The sequence below is a fragment of the Cynara cardunculus genome, unplaced genomic scaffold, assembly GCF_001531365.2.
Source record: "Cynara cardunculus var. scolymus isolate 2C unplaced genomic scaffold, CcrdV1 Un_Scaffold_652, whole genome shotgun sequence".
NCBI lineage: Eukaryota > Viridiplantae > Streptophyta > Magnoliopsida > Asterales > Asteraceae > Cynara > Cynara cardunculus.
The window spans coordinates 175,847-195,678 of NW_020200601.1; the positions used below are offsets into that span (position 1 = coordinate 175,847).

The following is a 19,832-nucleotide window of genomic DNA, read 5'->3' on the forward strand; positions in this document are numbered from 1 at the left end:
CTCTGAGGTAATTCGTGGGGCGTTGAAAGTTGTTTAGGTTTAGTAGTGGCTCAACAATTTATATCATGTGTATGACGTTGCTTTTAAGATATTGCTCATAAACTTATAACTGGGATTTGCTGCATTTGAAATCATTTTGTGCATATAAAACCTGTGAACTCACCAACTCTTTGTAGTTGACACTCGACTTTAATATGCTTTTCAGGAAATAAGAAGGTAGTGGAAAAGTAGATGATCTTACGTTCTTGCTTGCATCCACATTGGACAACATAAGCTGGATTTTTGTTTAAGGAACTCCTTTTGTAACGAACTTATTTTGTTAAAAACTTAGTTTATGTTGAAATGTAATCGGTGAATGTAATTTTAAACTTTGGATTTTTTTTTTTGTGTTATGGCTATGAATGTATGGTTGGTGTTAAATATATCCTAGTGCGATGAACTCCTAACTGTCGCGCCTCGTGTTTCCACTTTAGCGGGGTGTGACAGTTGTATACTTTTGTTAACTCTCCAAAGCTCTGTAATTTAAATATATATATATATATATATATATTTATATATATATATATATATATATATATATATATATAAAAGGTTTAGTCTTGATCTAGAATTTATGACCAGGGATGTTACACAAGACCTCACATATGAAAAGTGTTTTTCTCAACCATTTGATTTGATAATAATACAAATACATCTGATCCAACATTTAAAAGAATTTTTGGTTGTAGCCTTCTAGTAGTTATGTCAGAAGTATAGCAATTAATATTCAGATCTAATATAAAGTATTGTTATTCGAGCTCGGTTCTTACAAACTGGATTTCATGTTCGATTTGATTTAGGAACTCAGATTTCAATATTTAAGATTAATATTCGGATTCGTAACTTAGGAAGTGTTTTGGCATCAAATATCTGATTTGATGTTTCTTCATCCGAATAGAACTTTTCACATTTTCATCCAATCTTGATTTCCAAAAACCAAAATACTCTAAGTCTTCTGTATCATGCAAATTTTTATAAAAAGTCTTGTTGGAATCCAATATGTAGCTTATGTTTCAGAAAGATAGATATAATCTTTTTCTTATGTAGAAGTCTTACCCTCAATCAAACCAAAGAATAGTTGAAGTGAGGCCAAGATCATCACCAAAATGGATTGGATTGTCATCTAGACAAAAGAAGATCAATACAAGATAAAGTCAAAATTAGTCTGACAGATACTATTTTTGGGAAGCTGAATTTTGAGTGCAAACTTATCCAACAAGTTTGGCTCACTAACTCTCATCCTGGTATGAATATATGCTAGGCATGCTAGACAAAGTAATTTCTAAAGTACAATTTTATTAGTACCATAATTCCTTTACTATTCCTTCTACATACAGAAAGTTGGTTTGAGTTAACAAATGTCTACATCAAGTTCAAGAGCTGAAATGAAGAGTACAAACATGCATTGATCAACAAATCAGAAAAAATGCACACATCAAAGTTGGAAAATAACATTAAATATATTGATGGATATAAAAAGTCATCCTTGTCATTTCTTGTAACTCACCCATTTTGAAAGGAACTATTAGTTGTTAAAATTTTTTGTCACTAGTCAGATTGTTTAGGATCAGGTCTTACCTTCCTAACTTCCACAACAAATGATGTTATTCTTGTTTTCAATAAACATACAAAATTAAAAGTGATAACTTTGTTGTGTTTGTATTCAACCCCACTTTCTACAAAAACCTCTTGTATTAGTCATTACTATTCCAGAATCAACAAGTGGTATCATAGTGGTTTATGTTTAAATCTATAAACAAGATCCATGATGACTTCCACAAACAATGACGATGGCATCCTATCCAAACGACCCTGTTTTCAAAAGAATAATTGCTCTCTTTAATAGGAAGTAGCCGACAATGTTTATCATTCTATCATTAATCTTTCTAATGCAAAATAAATGTGAATCACTCTCACTATTCTACATGAAGGGACGTCTGAAGTAAAGCTGAGGAAAATGATCAGTCTCATCAGATAGTATAGACTATTTGTGTGCAACAAAAATGAATTTCTCACTGATGTATAGAACGTTAACTCTCTTCTAAGTGATCTCAAAGTGTTTGATAAGGTTTTTGATAAGCTAAGGTACTATGCAAATTTATGGACTGCTTACCAGATTCATGGGAGAATATGATTGTGTGTTTAAAAATGTCTAAGGATCTTCATAATATGCCACTTACTGCTTTATATGGAACCTTGTATAATTTGAGCAAACAAAGGTACTTAGAAAAAATGTCTTTCAAGAAACCAAAAGTACAAACATTGCTTTTGGTTCTTTTGATTCCAAAAGATTATGAAGTGTGTCACATCCCATATATGGCACATATTTTGAAAATTCCGAGGAGCATAACGACAGTACCACTATTGTTCCCAACAGTGAATTTGATAGTGAGATCGATGGACTATTCATTCAAAACATCAGTGACTCTCTTTCCTTAGTAGCATAAAATTTCAATAAAGTTGACATAAAAAGTAGTTCTCAAAGAAGGTCAAAAGGAAGATTCTCAAAAAGGCCTTCATTCATTAATAAAAAGATGACTCCTTATGACAAGTCTAGAGATGAATGCTACAAGTGTGGAAAAAATCTCATTTTCTAAAAAGTCAAACTCCTCTTTCTCCTTAAAAACATCTCAAACCTCTCAATTATCCTATAAAGAACCAAAGGACGTTAGACAAAATGAAAGATACAAATAAAGGAATTTCCAGAGAAAGGATAGGGGTATGGTAGCTGAAGAACACGACTGGGTTAAATCATCCTCCTCATCTAACAATAAACAAGAAGCAAAAGCAAATTTGTGCTTTACGACTCATCTCACTGAATTGAGAAATTCTAACAAGATAAATATTTTTGAATCTTCATCTAAGGCTATGGAATCACATATTCTCATAAATAATCAAGTACATCCATCTCCTTCCTCTTATGATCACATGCATGTAAAATTGTGCAATGCTCTAGAATCTAGAATAAAAGCTATGAACAAAGTAGAGGAATTAATTGTCATGTTGTCTGAATGTTTTGAACAACTCAAAAAGTGTAACAAAATTCAAAATGATTTGGAAGACTAGAAAATCATCTACAAATATCTCAGTGATGAAAAACATCATTTGGCAAAAGAGCTTGCAAAAGAAAAGGCAACTGTGAAAAACTGGAATCAAGCTTCTATTGACCACAGAAAGGTCCTAGATTATCAAACTTCAATATGTATTCATGGATTAGTTTTGTCTTCCTCTTTAAAAAATTCAGACAAACTGAAAAATGATTTCACCTACTCAAGAAGATCTTTTTTTTCTAAAAACACGGTTCAAACGATTTTCCTAAAAACTTTAAAAAAGGAGACAAACCTTTAGATGGTTTCATTCACGTCTCTTATTAGAAATGAGCTGACTACATGTTAGAATATAATGAATATGAATATGTTGGATCCACAAAATCATCCCACTCAAACACCTTTATTCAAAAGATAATGAATGTGAATCTGTTGTATCATTTGAATCTTTACACTTCATAAATCATCTTGTTGGAATCCTATATGTAGCTTATGTCTAGGAAAGATAGATGAGATCTTTTTCTTATGTAAAAATCTTATAATTATCTGTGTTGATGTAAGAACAAAAAGCATTCAATGAAATCGAAGATTAGTTAAAGTGTTGCCAAGATCATCACCAAAGCGGATTGCATTGTCATCTAGCAAAAAGAAAATCAATACAAGATGAAGTCAAATGTATATGACAAATACTACTTCTGGCAAGTCCAATTTGGAGTGCAAACTTATCCAACAAATTTGGCTCACTAACTCTACCAACTCTCATCCTGGTATAGGAACATGTTTGACATATCAGACAAAGTAAATTCTAAAGTACAATTTTATTAGTACTATACTTCCTTTACCGTTCCCTTTGCAAACAGAATGAGTTGAGTTAACAAATGTCTACATCAACTTCCAAGGCTTCCAACCCATCAAACCGCTAAACTGCCAATTAAAAGGGCTGAAATGGGGTTAGTCTAGCTCAACCCGACCCAACCCCCAACCTGCCACTAATAAATATAACTTCAATAAAATTATATTTATATTTATATATATAATATACGTGTTTATAAAGGGTGATTCCCAAGACTGGGAAACTAGTATGATACAAGATGACTAAGAAGATGATTAAAACTAAGAAACAAGCATAAGAGGAAGCATGAAGAACATGAACTTAAACTTAAGAACAAGAGATGATATAAGGAAGAGACTTGTATTTCTTTTCCAAGGATGATTTACAAATGAAGGGAAGCCTTCCTTTTATAGGGAAGAAAAAGGTACCCCTATGCAAGCATGACATAAGCATGACAAAAGCTAGTAATAATACAAACTAGAAAACAAACTAAATGAGGTTAGCGCTTACATCACAACAAAGTGACTTCAAGCTTACATCATTATTACAATACAATCTTGCCTTTTAATCGAGACAATTATTTTTATTGTACTATGATAATTATTTCCAACGAGAGTCAGGATGAGATATACCGTCTTCATAAGGATTATGCAGGTTTTCTTCGGAGTCATAACGCTCATCGTCTTCATCAAAGTCTTCATCATCGGAAGTGTCTATTTTCTTCATGAGATAAGTCCGGAACCAATGTTCAAGTGCTTCATCCCATGATGGAGAAACTGGATGTTCGGAAAACCAGAGTCTTTCATTGTTCAAACTTGCTCTGGGATTGAATCTGGATCAACTAGGTTAGCACTGGCTAGAATCCGCCTTGTTTCCATATACTTTCTTGGTTGGGATAACTCGAAGTACTTACTACCTGGATTGTTGTCATTCCATTCATGAATGAATGATAATGGAGAGTGGTAGACCAACGATTGTTGTTGTCGAAGGGCTGTATGTGGTAAAAAGGAGCAGGGCCTCCTAAACATGATTACAACATAGGCTTATAACAGATAGCTAATCGTTGAATCCATTGATGCGTTGGGAGGAATCACTGGAGAAAGGTGAATACGTTTTTTGCCCCTGGGGGCGGACCCTCAAACTGACATTGAAAAATATAGCTGAGTAGTTTGGCTGAGTTGAACGATATTGCGATGGTATGAGACTCAAATAAATACCAGAAGAAACAAAGGGCTTCTTTTGGGAACCTATGTAAGTTATGGATATGGAAGACAATTAAGTACGAGTAATCTGGATGGAACTGGAGGTTTCTCATGAACAAGCCATGCTTCTTCAGTGTGATAGTGAAGAACATTTTGTAATTCAACTAGGACCTTTCTCTTAAGGTGAGGTCATCGATTGTTTATGTTATTTCATCTGGTAGGACTTGTGGTGAAGCTGTGATACCTTCAGCTGGATCGACCTGATGTGGAGGTTGAGAAGTGTTTGGAATAGACGAGTTAGAAGAGCTTGTTTTCTCTATAGGAAATACCATTGGAAGGACCTTGGCTTTGAGGATTGTCTAGATGTCTTTTGGAACATCATATTTATAGCCCTTTGGTCTGGACAGAAAATCTGCTAGAATATTTTCTGACCCCTTGATGTGTTTCACAGTGAATACCCATTGAGAGAACCAATTTCCCACCTCAAAAGTTGAGCTTCTGGAGTATTTTTCTTTTGAAATGGAGCATACATGGGAAGAAAGACATATCCATTTCAATCAGAAAATCATGACCAATTAGATGAAATTAGAATCTTTCTATTCCCCTTTTGACAACTAAGATCTCTTTGAAGGTAGAGTGGTAGTGTTGTTCTGATTCTTTGAACGTGCTGCTTTTGTATCCACAAATTGTTCTGACACCAGTTTTGTCTTGAACTATTAGGACTGCTCCCCAGTACTCATCACTTGCGTCTGACTGGAGGACCCTTTTGTTAGAAACAGTAGAAATCTTTAAAGGAGGCATCACATCAGCTAGTTGCTTTTATTCTTTCTATAGCTAAAGTCTGTTCCTTACACCAAGGGGGCGGACTTTTCTTCAGCATGGGGAATAAATGCATAGTATGGCTCGATAATTTAGGCAAAAACTGCAATATAATTAACCAACCCAAGAAATTGTTGAATGTCTTTTTGTGACGTCAATATTCCTGGGAATTTATGCAGTTCTTGAACAATGTGAGGCTGTGGTTGGTATTGTCCATCAGATATTTTCATACAAAAAAAAACCAATAGAATTTACTCCAATTTCCATCTTTTTTCGGACATGATCCCATGTTCCTTGACAATGGAATGAAACCTTGTAAGTAAATCTATGTGAGATTTTTCGTCTGGTGAGAAAAGAAGGATGTCATCGATGAATACCAGAGTGTTGTTGAGTATTGGTTCAAAAATTCTTATCATTGGCTTTTGGAAGACAGATGGAGCATTTTTTAAACCGAACGACATTACTTTCCACTGGTAGTGATGGTCTGGGATGCAGAAGGCAGTTTTTGGTCTGTTATCAGGACTTAATCCTAATTGCCAAAAACCAGCTTTGAGATCAAAATTTGTTAAGACCTTTGCATCTACGAGAGATTGAAACAATGACTTCTTCTATGGTAGAGGAAACTTGTCTTCAGCCAAAAACTGATTGAGGGGTTGATAATTTATGACTAGCCTAAGTTTTCCACGCACTTGTTCACTCCTCTTGTTGACATAGAATGTTTCACATGCCTATGGCGATGTAGTTGACTCTATAAGATCCTGGCTTATCAGTTCTGAACACTCTTGGATTGCAAGCTGGTAGTGATCTGGATTCATACCCAGATGGCTTGCTTTTGTGGGGTTAACATCTTCGTTTTGTTTGAATGGGAGTGTAACAAAATACGAAGGATTTAACCATAGTGGAGATCCACTTTTCTCTAAGAATTCTATGTGATTTGAGGCACAAGAAGATTGAATAATCTACTCTTTGAGACTATCCATAGTGATGTCTGATGCCATATAGAGTCATGGAATAGAACTCCATTAACTTAGGAAACTCTTGTAACGTAAACCCTGTTGTGCATACCTCAATCCTGGTAGTGTATGGAGTATGTTGAAACCGATCAGAAAGTCCTTGCCATGCGAACTAGATCCTAATAATCTGTGTTTAACCATACATTTAGGAAACAGCCGGATGTAAACCGAGATACTGATTTTGTCAATGACAAAAGTATCATCATTGGCTGCAAAAAAGTGTTGGTGATGTGGCCTCCAGTAGCTGCTGGGTAAGATATTGGGATTCAATATTGAAACAGAAGACCCAATATCAAAAAAGGTGACAACCGAGATAGGCTTGGCATACGTTGTAGTGAGAAGGTGGACTTTGGCTAAAGGAACTGGTTGTGTTTTTTGCACGGGTAATACATGTGGGTCAAAGTTTCGAACGTGTGGGACAAAGTTTCGAAAAACCCGAGAGAGGTTTTACCATGAAAACTTCGATGTATGGATGGTACCCAGTTTCAGATTCTTCATCTGAAGAGTCTAAATAGGCAATTGAACATAATGATTGGTCATTAAGTTCATCATCAAAAGAATAGAGAGATTCTAGATCAAAGATGTCGACCGGCTCAATTTGGTTGAGTGTCTGAATCAACGCTTGGGATTTTCTCTTGTCTTTACAATCTCTTGCAAAGTGCCCTTTCTTGTTGCATATGTGGCACCTATCAGTGTTTCGACCCCATTGTGGTTTCCGTTTCAAGAATTTCCATCTTTTGTTCCGACCGTTTTGTGAGACAAAAGGCTTTCTTCTTTCACCCAAAGAGGACCTCTTCTTTTTGTGGGAACAATCACAGGAAGAACTTTCTTTGCATTTTATTCGTAAATACTTGTCATCACAAGCTGATTGAAAGGTTTTGCTAGTCTTCTCGAGATCATAAAAGAAGTTTCTCTGATTACAGAGCTTAGCGAGTGCATTCATTACCATCTGGTAAAGTTCTCTTATTGAGGCTTGAGCAACTATGATTCCCTTCTACTCTAAGAATCTAAATGATTCATTTGCTAGAGTTTCTGGGAAGGAGTTTAAGAATACTTGCTTGAGATTCACATCACCTGGTCCATTTTGACAATAATTTTTTTTGGACATGCAATCATAATGTCTCTCAAGATCCTTTTCCTGATATGAATAACACTTCATTTTCAAAAACTCTTCTCTTGCATAGGTAGTGTGCTCGATTGGATTGCCTATAAACTTATTATAGATTTTATGTATGAGTTCTTCGGGAGACTAAGATTGCTGGATTTGTAGTTGACGATACTCTCCAAGACTCAAGTACCAATCTTTGAGGCGACCTTGGCACCTGGTTATGAATCTTTTAACTACTATGTCAATATCATAGTATTGGAGTTCTACACTACACCATGTTTGCATTTCAGTGCTCCTGTCCCTCCATCTTGATGGGGGGATGTCATCAAAGGTGAACTGCTGTTTAGTATCACCTTTTGGAACTTTAGCCTATCTTTGGGGTGTTGTTTCTGAGCCAGTGTCACTGGGTCCTTCCTCTACTTCTGAATCAACACGATACCCGATTTCTGGCTCTGTCATGAACAGGTGTTCGAATGCTTCTGTTGGGTCAAAATCACCTTCTTCATTTGTGGAGGAAGAGATGATTGGTGAAACAACAACAGTGGATGCCGGAAGGGTATTCGTTTGGGTCAAAGACCGTATGAAAGAAGAAATAGGGTTTATTTCCTCTATTGGTAAAACTCCGGATGGTCTTGAGGAGGCAACCATAGACGTGTCTTCTGGGAGTACCTTCGTTCCACTGGAGGAGGCTATCTCGGTTCTTTCTAGGGCTTGTTGAGATTTGGCAGGAAACAAAGTAGGTTTGTTTGTCCTTTTTTCCTTTTATGAGGACCATAACATTACTGATGGAGATGTCTGGATGAATGGTGATGAGGGAAGTGGCTGTGGATCAAATGCAGTTCCAATATAGGGAGTGGAAGGTAACCTCCATGGATTTTCAACTAGGGTTGATAATCGTTTTTGTTTGTGTTGTCTCTCAAGATCCGTAAGTTGAGGTTTTAGGAACTTCATTTATGATTCTTTTTGGGTGAGAGAGTTGGAGGTTGGTGAAGGACTATTCTGAACTATTTGGATAAGCTCATTGTGGAGTCCTTGTATCTTGAACCTGATCTCCGTGATCATATCTTCGAGAGTCTGCACTTTTGTCGTAAGAACCTTTTGTGTCTTTGTCAGCTTTGTCTGTTGTGCCAAAATGGTTTTGAGAACTTTGTTTTGGGAAACAACGTTTTCACTCTACCAGTTTAGAGTGGCTTCAGCATGACTAACAGTGTTGGGGTTTCCAGAGGAACTTCTGGTTGTGGGAGTTTTGATCTTCCAATCCTGCCTCGTTCTTTGGTGGGGATGTTCGAAAGGACTAAGTGGTGGAAATTCTTCCCGGTACTCAGATGGGGTTGTTGGGGTTATAACACAACATTCACCTTGGGACTAGTTGGGGGGGGGGGGTTTATGAGAATGTGAGGTATGACAGGGCTTGAGGGTTGGGTTTGGTATAGAGGGTGAGTTTCCATACAAAACATAGTAATCGAACTTGCCTGATGGTTCACCTAGAAGTCCAACAGCAGGATCTCCTGTCTCATATCTCTTCTTTAGCTTTCGTTGAGAACCCTTTTGGGGAATATCTTCATCATAATCAACTTTGTATGCTTCGTCCAAGCAATCTTGGCAGTTGCATACGTCATACCAACAATGTTGGTTCATTACAGCGATGTTGATGATTCTAATGGTTGGATCATGCCGATGGTTGGAAATATGTCCGTCTTTGTTTCTCTGTTCGAGAATTTGATTTCAACCATTCCATTTTCATGTTGAATGAAATTTGGAGCCGTGTTTGTCTGGACAGGGGCTTGATGGACCTGCTCGTAATTGGTTACCCATTTTTCTAGTAGAAGTTTGAGCAACTCTTCTCTGGATAACTGTCTTGGAACATACGTGCATGTTGTAGTGGCACTTGAATAGACATCAACAAGCAAGGCACCTCCTGCGTGTTCCTGTTCTGGAACCATAATGTCCAAAGAGTGGTTTTGGGACCCTATATGCCATTTAATAGTGAAAGGTTGCTTGGAAGGTGTTAACTTGGGCAGTTCCACCTATCTGTATCTGGGCTTTGAGGGTTGTATGTAGTGAGGGATCATTTAGAGGCATATTGAAGTTTGGATAGAAAGTGACAAAGACTGTTTCTGCGTTCAAGGTTGTTTGTATAGTACCTACGTAAACATGTTGGTATTCTACAAATCTAGTGTCAACCAAGGCAATACGGGAGAACGCTGGAAGACCTTTCCTACCATGAAAGGTAAGGGCTAGTCTAATAGCGCCAAAATGGATATGTGTATCCTTGAGCTAGGCAATGCCTGGGAAGGTCTGTTGGGAGGGATAATGTCACTAGATGCTCGGCAGAGGTGGCCGAGAGTTGGTGTGAGTCGAACTTGGATGCCTGAACAAATTCTTTTACCTGGTGGTTTGAGCTGGATCCTATTAATTTTTTTACTTTTTTTGAAAAAGAGGAAGTTGGCTTAGAAAAAAACACTATAAGGGTTAACTATGGGCATACTTGATAAGGGTATTTTAGAATCATCTGGGACATAGAGAATTTCGTATAACTGATCTATTTTGGAGGCGGAAGATTGACGGAAACTTGAGGAGTTTGAAGATGAACGAGAGTAAGAAAGATCTGGGTTCATGATTGGGTATGATATTCTTTCTTAGAACAAAGATCTATTCTCAATTCTTGTTTAAAAATATAGATGCGACTTCTCTTGCGTCGACTTACAAATTTTTTGTCAAGAAGATGAGAATACAAAAAGAAGTCTAAGGCCTAATATCGAATCACTCGATTTTATTTTCTAGATTGGTTTTCTGATATGAGAAATCCGTATAAAACGACAGTCATGGAGTATACTAATCCAAATTTTGAAAGAGAAAGGAGGGGGAACGGTGGTGTGGCTCTGATACCAAAGGGTGATTCCCAAAACTGGGAGACTAGTCTAATAATTAATAATGTAAAAACTTTTATATAATATTTGTTGATTTATGTTTGTATTTTCTTTTAGCTAAATGTATAGGTTACCAAAATTGATTGAATTGTTTATGCAACAATAACAAATGGATATGTTGGAGAATATGAATGATGTTGATAGATATTTGGTTGACGAATCTATCAAACCAAACACTCCCTTATTTGATGTTGTACGTTGGTGGAAAGAAATTACTAGTAGTTATTGCATTCCACTACAACAACATTAAGTTTATAGAACGTCCTAAAATGTCTACTCGTCATAATATGATACTTTTAAGTTTATAGAACGTCTAAAACGTCTACTCGTCTAAAGTATTTCATTTGTCAAATTTATATAACTACTAACTCGTCAACTCAACCCAACCCAACCCACAAACGTTAAGTTATACTTTTGCATGGACTAGGTTGGGTTGAAATTTTTCCAAACCACCTAACCCAACCAACATACACTCCTCCTAGTACCACAAAAAGCATGGAACTAATCAAAAGACTAATAATGATTTTGTAACTTATAAATGTTTTGATCAATCACCCGTGATAGTAATTAGATACATTTATACCTTTGGGGATAACTCAACTGAGCTTCCTCCTAATAGTTTTTTCTAGGTTGTTAACTTTAGAAACCTTAAAATTAGTCCGGATTTGTAGAAATTAGTTAACAACTTATATTTTTTTAAGTAGAAATATCTATCTATTCATCTATCTATCTATCTATCTATCCATCCATCTATTTATATATAGATAAATTGTAGATAGATTTAATTCAAAAATTAAAATAAAAAAGAAACTGATTTGACAATTTTTACACCATTTGATAGATTAAAACTTTTGGTGGCTTCAAAATGTTTGGCAAGCCACTTTGTCATCCATTATTTGATAATTAATGTACTAATTTATTTAATGGAATAATTATTAACGAATTTGGAAAATGAATTTGTATTTTAAAATCGATTCCTTCATTAAATTTTAACAAATTAAATAGAAGCATAGTGCGATACAAGTCACAAAATGGTGAAAGGGTATTTATTATTTCATTATTTAATTGAAAGAACATATCCCTTCATTACTTTGTTTGGTTAATTTATCAAGGACTTGTATACTAATTCGTCTTGGATTCTTTTAAAAATAGGTCGGTTTACGGTTTACTTGAGAATCATTGGTCAATTCTAAAATATTAGGGCCAAAAAAGATAAATAATCCAATTTAATCTGAATTGATAATGCTATAATCTGATTTGATCTGAACTGAAATAATTCAATTATTTTTATTTAAAATAATATGTCATTTATATTATAAATACTCATTTTCGGATAAATGAGATACCAATTTATCGTGAAGTTCATAAATTGTTATAGAAAAAAATATATGTTGATATATACGTTATATATATTTTTCTTAAAAACAATTCAGTTGATACCGTTGACGAGGTTCTTGACACATATACCTTGAGTTCAAAATTCAATATATCATTACAATAAAATTAGGTATATAAGATATGGAAATATTTAAGCATTAAGATAGATTATTTTATGTGACTTAATTTTATAAAACCAAAAATTTTATGCCCTATGTAAGAAAATGTTTACGGAACTCCTTGTCTTGACAAGTTTTTAAAGATATTTTTAAATGAAGTGTCGTATTAGTTTTTCATAGGACATTTTCGAGAAATATAATATTAACAATTTTTATAATTTTATAGGTCATTTGTTAAAACACTTAATGATACAATACGTCAAAAATAATATGATGTTTTATTTAAAAATCTTCTAACCTTTTTATTAAGACGCACAAAAACATTAAATATATATATAGAAAGAGAGAGATGTGGGTTATTATACAATCTTTTACATTTGTACAACCAATACAACTCAATCTTAATCGTCTATTTAATTTGATAAATATGTAATTTCATAGAAGTTTTGATTGTTTCATAATATAACATATTGATCATAATTAATGAACCTTATTCATCTTACATAAATATTTAAATCATAATAAAAGAACTCTCATTATTTCCATAAATATTTCAATTTATTGGTTATACAAATGTGATAGGTTGCATTTGAAACAATCTCTCTCTCTCTCTATATATATATATATATATGCACTTTACAAAAGACATATAATTGTTTGACTATGTAAATCTAAATTTTATTAAAAAATCTATTAATATTTAAATATGTTTGACGTCGTACAAAGACTATTATATCGTAATATATTGGCAATATTTTGTTTATTTTTATTATAGTTTCTATCTAAAAACTGATTTATTTTCCAAAAAGATATGGTATGTTTAAGTTCGGTCGAATAATGGACACCAAAAAGACAAACACACATTCTAGAATTAGGGGTGTTTGCGGTTCTGGTATAGACTATTTAAGTCTTTTTGATAGACCATATCATAAGTGAAGGTTCAGGATTTCTAGTTTAAAGTGAAGTGTTAGGATCGGTCATATATATATATATATATATATAAATATATATATATATATATATATTAAAATACAAAAATACAGTGTGGTCCAAACGATTTAGGTAGTTTAAGTTAACCTTAAACTTTTAGGAATCTGTAAATATGGTGTCGTTTGTGATGGACATTTTCTTCGATCTATTATGTTTGTGTGATACTTCTACAACAATTTCATACAGAAATTTAACCAAAACCAAGTTTTATTGTAGTATACGAAGAAATGGTGGTTGAAATGGAGCTTTAGTCATTAGGTCAGCAAAAATGCGACACTACAATAAACATTGTATATATCCAATAATCAACTGACCATTGAAAAAAGAAATAATTGATAATGAAATTGAAAAACGAAAATTAAGGAAGTTGAAGAATATAAAATCTCCCTTACCCACGTCTTTCTTTATATATATATATATATATATATATATATATACACTTCCCTTCTTGTTTCACAATATAACGACTTCATAGAATACAAACATTACCTGAATCAAGTCTTCCCACTAGATTCTCTCTCTCTACATCTTTCTCTCTCTCTCTCTCTAGATCTGTGTGTGTGTGTGTGTGTGTAGAATTATGGGTTTTCTTGCAGAACCAAAGATACCTGTGATTCATATGGTAGATATGAAGAAAAGCAGAGATTGCAGAGATTTGGTTTGCAGTGAAGTGAGGCATGCACTTGAAGAGTATGGTTGTTTTTTTGTTGTTTGTAATGGGAGTATTACTGAAGAAGTTAACAGGGAAGTATTTGACGTGTTGGAAACCCTATTTGATCTACCCATGGAAACCAAAATAAAGAACACTTCTGAGAAGGCTTACCATGGGTATATAGGGCAACTCCCTTTTCTTCCACTCTTGGAAAGCATGGGAATTGAGCATGCTGCAAGTGTTCATGGAGTTCATAGCTTCACAAACATCATGTGGCCCTCTGGAAATGACATTTTCTGGTAATTATAGCATTAACTTCTTAACCAAAGTTAGCTTATATTTTGAGTTTTAGTTAAATAGGAAAATTAAGCTTCGTTTGATTACAGACTTATGAAACGCTACTTAAATTAGAAATTCAATGAGCTCCATCACTATTCTTTTTTCCAATTAATTATTCTTTCAAATTTGTCTTTTTAGGTCATTTGACATCGTAATCTAACTTATTAGCTAGTTTTATAAAATATGACTAATTTTAGCACCTAACAACTACATTAGTTATCTAACCAGCTAGTTTGTGAAACATAACCATTATATATAGAAACTTTACATATATATATATATATATATATATATATATAGTATCACGTGTGACCAGTCTGTTTTCGTGAGACTCGTGAGATCACTTTTTTATACTTGAAACTTCAAAACACAATACCTTCACAGTGTTTTTGGTGTGAAGTTTTGGATTTTTTTTTACCTTCACCATGAATTGCTGTGAAGTTTCAAGTGTAAAAACGTGGTCTCATATGTCTCACGAAAGCAGGTTGGATCTCACGTGAACCGAACCCTATATATATATATAGTTGAAATGTCGTGTGAGAAGCAGAGTAAGATGAAAAGCGTAAGAAGGGATCTAGACCCTTGATTACCTTTAATCTCAAACCCACCCATAAATCGTGCTTAGTACCAGGATTGGTCAAGGTGCATCTTGGTGCCTCCCATCTCGATGCATTTCATCTTGATGTGCATCCAATAGTGAAGATCTCTTCTTACACTTCTCATTTTGACTCTCATTCTTACTCGAACCGGATCCTATATGTGTGTATATATACACACACATATATGTATATATATATATATATATCTAACACCCAAAATGCAGTTGCATTTTAAGGAATAAGGATATTATGCACCAAAAATTTATATATCAAGATACCACAAAAATATAGAAGAAATTTGATTGTGATGAATGAATCAATTAACGTCAAGTCTTTTTTTTTTTTTGGTTCTCCTCTTAACAGTAAAATGATGCAGTTGTATGCAAAGCTAGTTTCTGAAATTGAAGAAACAGTTAGGAAGATTGTGTTTGAAAGCTATGGATTGAACAAGTATCATGAATCCTACAATGAGTCTGTGACATATCTTCTTAGAGTAATGAAATACAGACCGCCGAATACGAACGAGACTAAATTGGGTTCGATGTCTCACACCGACAAGACCTTCATATCCATACTCAGCCAAAATCAAGTGAAGGGATTAGAGGTTAAAACCAAGGACAACAATTGGATCCCTGTGATCTACCCTCCTTCTTCCTTCTTGGTCATGGCAGGAGATGCATTCAAGGTAACATCATTACCCAATCAGCAAAATTGGTCTTATATAGGATTGACTAGTAATTAATGGGAATTTAGGGTAGTCCCTGATTGGTTTGAGCTTGACTCCAAAGGTCAAAAGTGTCAGGAGATCCCAGGTTCAAATCCAAGGAGAAACAAAAATCCCCTTGTAGCTACGGAGGTTCAAATCCATTGACTCCGGGCTACGTGCAAAGATCCAGGTTAATAAAAAAAAAAAAAAAAACTGTATTGACGTTACAATAAGTTGTTACTGTAAAATTAGATGACCTGACAAGTTTTATTGACGAAGTTGGACAACCTAATTAATAGCAGGGAAACTATATTAATTAACCTTTTATATGCCCTTTTTTAAAAAAAATGTTATATTAGCCTTTCATGTATGGACACTTTTCAAAATTGCCATATAAAAGAGGCTAATATAACAATTTACTTTTTGTCATATAAAGTTGCTCAGCTTCGAAGATAAAATTTGTTAGGTCGCTTTTATGCAATAACAACTTGTTGACTAAAGCCATTAGATAAGATGTCGGTTTTAGAAATTTAAAAGTCTTATAATTAAGTAATATTCTACTATAATGCATATGCGTCCTATGATTAATATCAATTTTGTTGTAGGGAATATACATATATATATATATATATATATACACACACACTCCCTACGATCATATATATATATATATATATATATATAACGTACTTATATCAAGTTTTATTTGTATTAGGCATGGAGTAACGACCGTGTACAGTCTCCTTATCATCGCGTAGTCATGGAAGGACATGAATATAGATACTCAGTAGGGTTATTTACATTCCACAAAGGGATCATAGAGGTACCAGAAGAGCTAGTTGATGATGCACACCCAAGAAAATTCAACTCATTTGATCATTTTGGGTATCTTGACTTCTATGACAAAGACTCAATGTTCGATCAAGAATACTCCCATGTTAAATCCTTTTGTGGGGTGTAACTCATTACTTTTTCCAGTTGTGTTAGTTATAAATCTTGTCAAAACTCTGGGTGGTAACTCGACCGATAAGATATTTGATTCCGGTCTGCTCCCTAAAGATCACCAACTTGAAACCTTTCAAGTAGGACCATTGACGTGTTTATCTGATTGTTAACTTTATGGTTTTATGAAACCAGTATCAAAAACGTCCATTAATAAAATAGCAGTTCTTGAAGTTGAATGTTAGGTCTTTTTGTAAATGAAATATGTTGATGATATTATTATGATATTTATGATAATGTGGTGGGATAGATTTTGATTAAATTCAACTCATAAATTGAGTTCTACTGTTAGTGATGATTACATTAGTCATGGAGACAGACCTTGAAATATCTGATATGAATTGTATTATTTATTTCTTTCTCAATAAAATAATTAATAAAATAATTAATATATTGTATTAAATACAACTAAATCATTACAAGCAATGAAGGAGTTTGGAATTCTGGGAGTACCCTTTTCAAGTCTCTACAGGCCACTTCATACCATGGCAAAACATTAAATGATTTGATAAGAAATGAGTTTTAATTATGAATGATTTTGATAATAAATAATATTAAAGTAATTTTATTTTAAAATAATGAATATTTTTTATGATAAATAATTTTATGCATGATTTTATCTAGAAATGAGTTATATAAAGATGAAAAATAAATTAAAAATATGTATATATAAAGAGGGTTCGTGATAGTGTAATTGTCTAATGTATATATTAATAGAAACTCAACAATCATATTAAATCCAAAAAATAAAAGGATATCGAGTTCATTGCGTTGGGTTGAGTTCAAATAATAGTTAGTCAATATCAACACAATACCTATGGTTTGAAAATTTTACAACTCGATTAGACATCGAGTTGCTTAAGATTGAGTTATTTCGCATTGGGTTAGGTTGGGTTGATCGAGTTGGTGGGTTTTCGAGCACCCCTAGAGTGGATAAGAACAATCGATGGGAGGTAAAAGCCATATTGAGTGGAAACACAAGGGTTTCACTATTCAAGCCATGCAATAATAAGGAAATCCACCCAAAGATTAAAGCTATTCAAGCCATGAAATAACAGTTTCAATGACTTGAAGTTGTATTAGAAGGTGTGATGGAAAGATTGGAAAGAAGGACAAAAAAAGAACGACATACACCTAGAACAAATCGAGAAGAGGAGTACGAAGGGGAGGAAGAGTATGAATATGGAGCACGACATCAAAGAAGAAGGCATAGTAATAAAAGAGACGGAACTAAATAACTATTCCACAATTACAAGGGAAGAGTGATTTTCGTAATCTTATTTGGAATGGGGAAAAAGATTGATCTTATATTTGAATTCAATAACTATTTCGAGGATAAAAAGGTAAAAGTAGCTGCCATTGAATTCATGAAATATGCAATAGTGTGGTGGGATCAATTGGTGACAAACCATGGTGGGAGGCTTATTTCTACTTGGGATGAAATGAAAATGGTTATATGCAAGAGGTTTGTTCTTTTTCATTATTTTGGAGACTTATATTGCAAATTACAATCTGACTTAGGAACAAAATCTATGGAGGACTATTACAAGGAGATGGAGATTGCTATGATTTGAACAAATGTTGAAGAAGACAGGGAGGCAACCATGTCAAGGATTTTAAGTGGCCTAAACTCTGACATAGCCAATATGGTGGAACTTCCATATTGCATGCAACTCCAAAAGTTGATGTCTCCAAAAATGCCTCTATTGGCAATCATCACTCTACTTAAGCATTAATGATCCTGCCACCTAGAGATTTTGATATACATGACATTTAAAAAAAGTGTTATGCTTACACGTAATGAGTTCAAACAGTTAAATAATAAAGCTATAAAACAGTAAAACCGAAAATATAGCTTTAATCAAGTCAAAATGATCGATTTATATTTTTCACTCTTGGATGGGCACAATACATCTTACGTTGATGAGGGCGACCCGATTTACCATTGATAGTGAGAGAACAGAAAAGTAAGCCACATATCCATGTTATATGAGCATTACATACGGATTATCATTCATTAAGTTCAACCACTCCAAGTCTATAGTTTAATGAGTTAATAAGCTCAACTACTCCAAATCTATTGCTCGTAGAGTCCCAAGCTCAACCAAACTAGGTCTATAACTTGAGATCTACAAAAATCCTAGTTAAGCTACTTCAGTAGAAGTTACACCATATTGGTTAATGGTTGATGCCAACTCTAAGAGTCTGCACCATATTTCCTATTAAGACCAAATGCTTATTTCCATGTTACAACTAGGGAATATCACCCATTTGTACCAAATAAAACAACATTTATGCCTATTGATCCATTGCATTAATAGTACATTATAAACTTATAGATATGTCAACAATATCCAACACATGAACATTTGTGTATAAATAGCTATTAAGTAAAATCCCCATTTTTATGAACAATCCAAAGATAAGATCATTTCTAAACTTTGGTTCCAAAACTCATCATAACTTTGAAATAATCATCTCCAATATATGAAAATCATTCCCCAACTTATTTTATCAAAAGACATAAAGTCCCCAAGTTCCCAAATTTGACCTAAATGGTCCAAAATCAACAAGATAAGAAATATATGCAATGAGAGTTTTAAGAATCTAAAATACAACATTTTAACAAACAAACACACACACACACACACACACACACACACACACACATATATATATATATATATATATAGTTTTGGAAAAATGTAGGATGAACTCATTATGTTGGGTTTTAAAGAAAAACCCAAAAACCAAGCAAAATGAGGAGGAAGATAAGGAGAACTTGAAAACCCTAGATCAATCCTTGAATCTTGGAGTTAAAAGCTCTTAAACGTCTCCCCCTTGATGCTCCAAAGTCGGCTGTATGCTTACCAAATTGATATAAATATATATATAGAGAGAGAGATAAGAGAAGAATGCCCAAGAACCCTAAGAAAATGCTTAAAAACCCGATTTGCAAGTCTACCACGGCCACACCGACGAGTAAAGTCACGGTGTTGGTCACCCATGTCATTGAGCTCACTCACATGCCAAAACCATGTTGCACAACTTCCTCGCC

The 19,832-nt window shown here is 34.1% G+C and overlaps 1 protein-coding gene across 1 annotated transcript; it reads left to right on the top strand.

The window, feature by feature from the left end:
• Nucleotides 1-13,986: 13,986 nt before the first annotated feature.
• Nucleotides 13,987-16,953, top strand: LOC112501877 (probable 2-oxoglutarate-dependent dioxygenase AOP1). The gene is made up of 3 exons (XM_025105631.1): nt 13,987-14,427; nt 15,430-15,751; nt 16,488-16,953. Exons 1-3 carry the CDS (start codon nt 14,057-14,059, stop codon nt 16,731-16,733), a joined length of 939 nt encoding a protein of 312 aa, XP_024961399.1. The 5' UTR covers nt 13,987-14,056; the 3' UTR covers nt 16,734-16,953.
• Nucleotides 16,954-19,832: the final 2,879 nt, after the last annotated feature.